General features: G+C 63.3%; 1 protein-coding gene across 1 annotated transcript in view; it reads right to left on the bottom strand.

The window, feature by feature from the left end:
- FOXQ1 (forkhead box Q1) overlaps positions 1 to 1,457 on the bottom strand; it is a 4,732-nt gene extending 3,275 nt beyond the window's left edge. Inside the window, exon 1 of the mRNA XM_015652246.2 lies at positions 5 to 1,457. Within this exon, the coding sequence (XP_015507732.1) occupies positions 5 to 548 (544 nt within the window). The 5' untranslated portion in view covers positions 549 to 1,457. The remainder of the gene's footprint in view (positions 1 to 4) is intronic.
- Between the last annotated feature and the right edge of the window lie 459 nt (positions 1,458 to 1,916).

The following is a 1,916-nucleotide window of genomic DNA, read 5'->3' as shown; positions in this document are numbered from 1 at the left end:
CGGCTGAGGCGCTTGCGGCGGCGGCGGAAGACGCCGTCGGCGAAGGTGTACTCGCTGCTGGGGTTCAGCATCCAGTAGTTGTCCTTGCCCCAGGGCCGCGCCGGGTCGCGCAGCACCTTGACGAAGCAGTCGTTGAGGGAGAGGTTGTGGCGCACCGAGTTGCGCCAGCCGGTGTAGGCGCCGCGGAAGAAGGGGAAGCGGCTCATCAGGTAGTCATTGATCTCGGCCAGGGTCAGGCGGCCGCCGGCCGAGTCGCGGATGGCCATAGCGATCAGCGCGATGTAGGAGTAGGGCGGTTTCGGCCGCCGCGTGTAGGGTTTCCCCTTGGCGCTCTCGGCCGGCGGAGGTGGCGGGGGCTGCGGCGTGGGGGGCGGCGGCGGGGGATGCCCCGGCCGCCCGGCCCCGCCGCCCGGGCTGTTGGCCGCGCAGTCACCGTCCGAGCCCAGCTCGCTCTCCGCCGGAGCCGGGGAGAGCGAGCCGCTGCCTTCCTGGTCGCTGCCGGCGCTCAGCTTGTCCTCATAGTGCTGCGAGAACACCTCCAGCTTCATGGCGATGGCGCCGCCGGCCCCCCCGCACCCCGCGGCTCCGCTGGGAGGGCGCGACCCCCGCCCCTCGGCGCGGCCTCAGGGGAGGCGGGAGGCAGCGAGGGGACCCGGAGGTTTTCTGTCCCCTCGCCGGCTTGGACAGCTCCGCGGCGGCAGGCGAGACCGTCAGGGCAGGGCAGCGGGGCTCCGCGCCCGCCTCAGCCCGCCGGGCCGGGGTCGCTTGCAGGGGCCGGCTCCTTCGCGGCCGGTGGGCACCGAGGACGGGCGGCGGTGCCCTGCCACCCTCGGGACTGGGCGATCCCTCCGGGCTTCCACCTCCTTCTCCCCCACTGGGGTGCTCGCTCTCCTTTCGCCCCCCTTTTTTGTCCTTCTCGCCGTTTACTGTCGCCGCTCCATGGGGCAGAAGGAGAGGGGCGAGGCGGCCCCCGTGGAGCCGGTGCGAGTAGAGGGCGGGCGGCTGCCGGAGCCGGCACTTCTCCGTGTCCGCCCGGGCTCGGTGCTCCTCGGGGGCGCTGCCGCTGTTACCGTTCGGCGCTCCCCGGGCGCGGGGAGAAGCTCTCGAGGGCCGTCGGGGTTACTCCGCTCTCTCCGGCTTCGACCTGTCAGTGCCGGGACGCCGGGCTGGCTCCTCGCTGCGAGGCGGGCAGCAGACGGGTTATTAGGGTTATTAGTGTTATTGTCATTATCTCTCCCTTCCCCTGTGGTTGTGTGTCTCTCCACCACTTTCAGACCAGCCCATTATAACGCCGGCGAGAGGCGGAGCCAGGACAAAGATCTGAAAGGGTGGTGGGTGGAGAAGCAAGGTAGCAAAGGTGGGTATGCCCTAATAAGCCGTATCAGAGCCGTGATTAGCCAAGATGACAGCGAGGTCTTGTTGGAAAGTTATTTTACGAAACTTGTTTGTATTTTCTCCTGCCAGGTCCCTCCCCTTCCCGGGTATTTCGAACGAAGCCGCAGTTCGGCGCGACTAAGCAGAGCCGGCCCGCCTCCCAGGTGTAAAATGCAGAATGACTTATAGGTGGCAGAGCTGAACCTGTTACGTGCAGTGATTTATTTTAATAGCGCCGTATAAAGCAACAAGTTGTAATATGACAGCTCAACAACCTGTTGGAAAATAATACATGACTTTGCAGTTGTGAATTCCTAATGATTTATGTAGCCTGACAAAATAGTTTCAGTCCTGGTCTCTCTTTCCTTCTGTTATAAGTACACCTGGTGCAGAGGTAGAATGGAAACAGGTAGGCAATGCTTTGGAGTTTTGCTATGAGAGAGCTAGTAAAAGCCTTAACCTTATGTGTGCTACTGTTTCTGTAGTAGCACTGCTTGAGCTCTTCTTGATGGTGTGTTTGTAACCTCTCTCTTACAACTGGC

This window comes from Parus major, chromosome 2 (assembly GCF_001522545.3).
Source record: "Parus major isolate Abel chromosome 2, Parus_major1.1, whole genome shotgun sequence".
In the NCBI taxonomy this organism is placed as follows: Eukaryota; Metazoa; Chordata; class Aves; order Passeriformes; family Paridae; genus Parus; species Parus major.
This window is presented reverse-complemented; position numbering and strand designations above follow the sequence as displayed.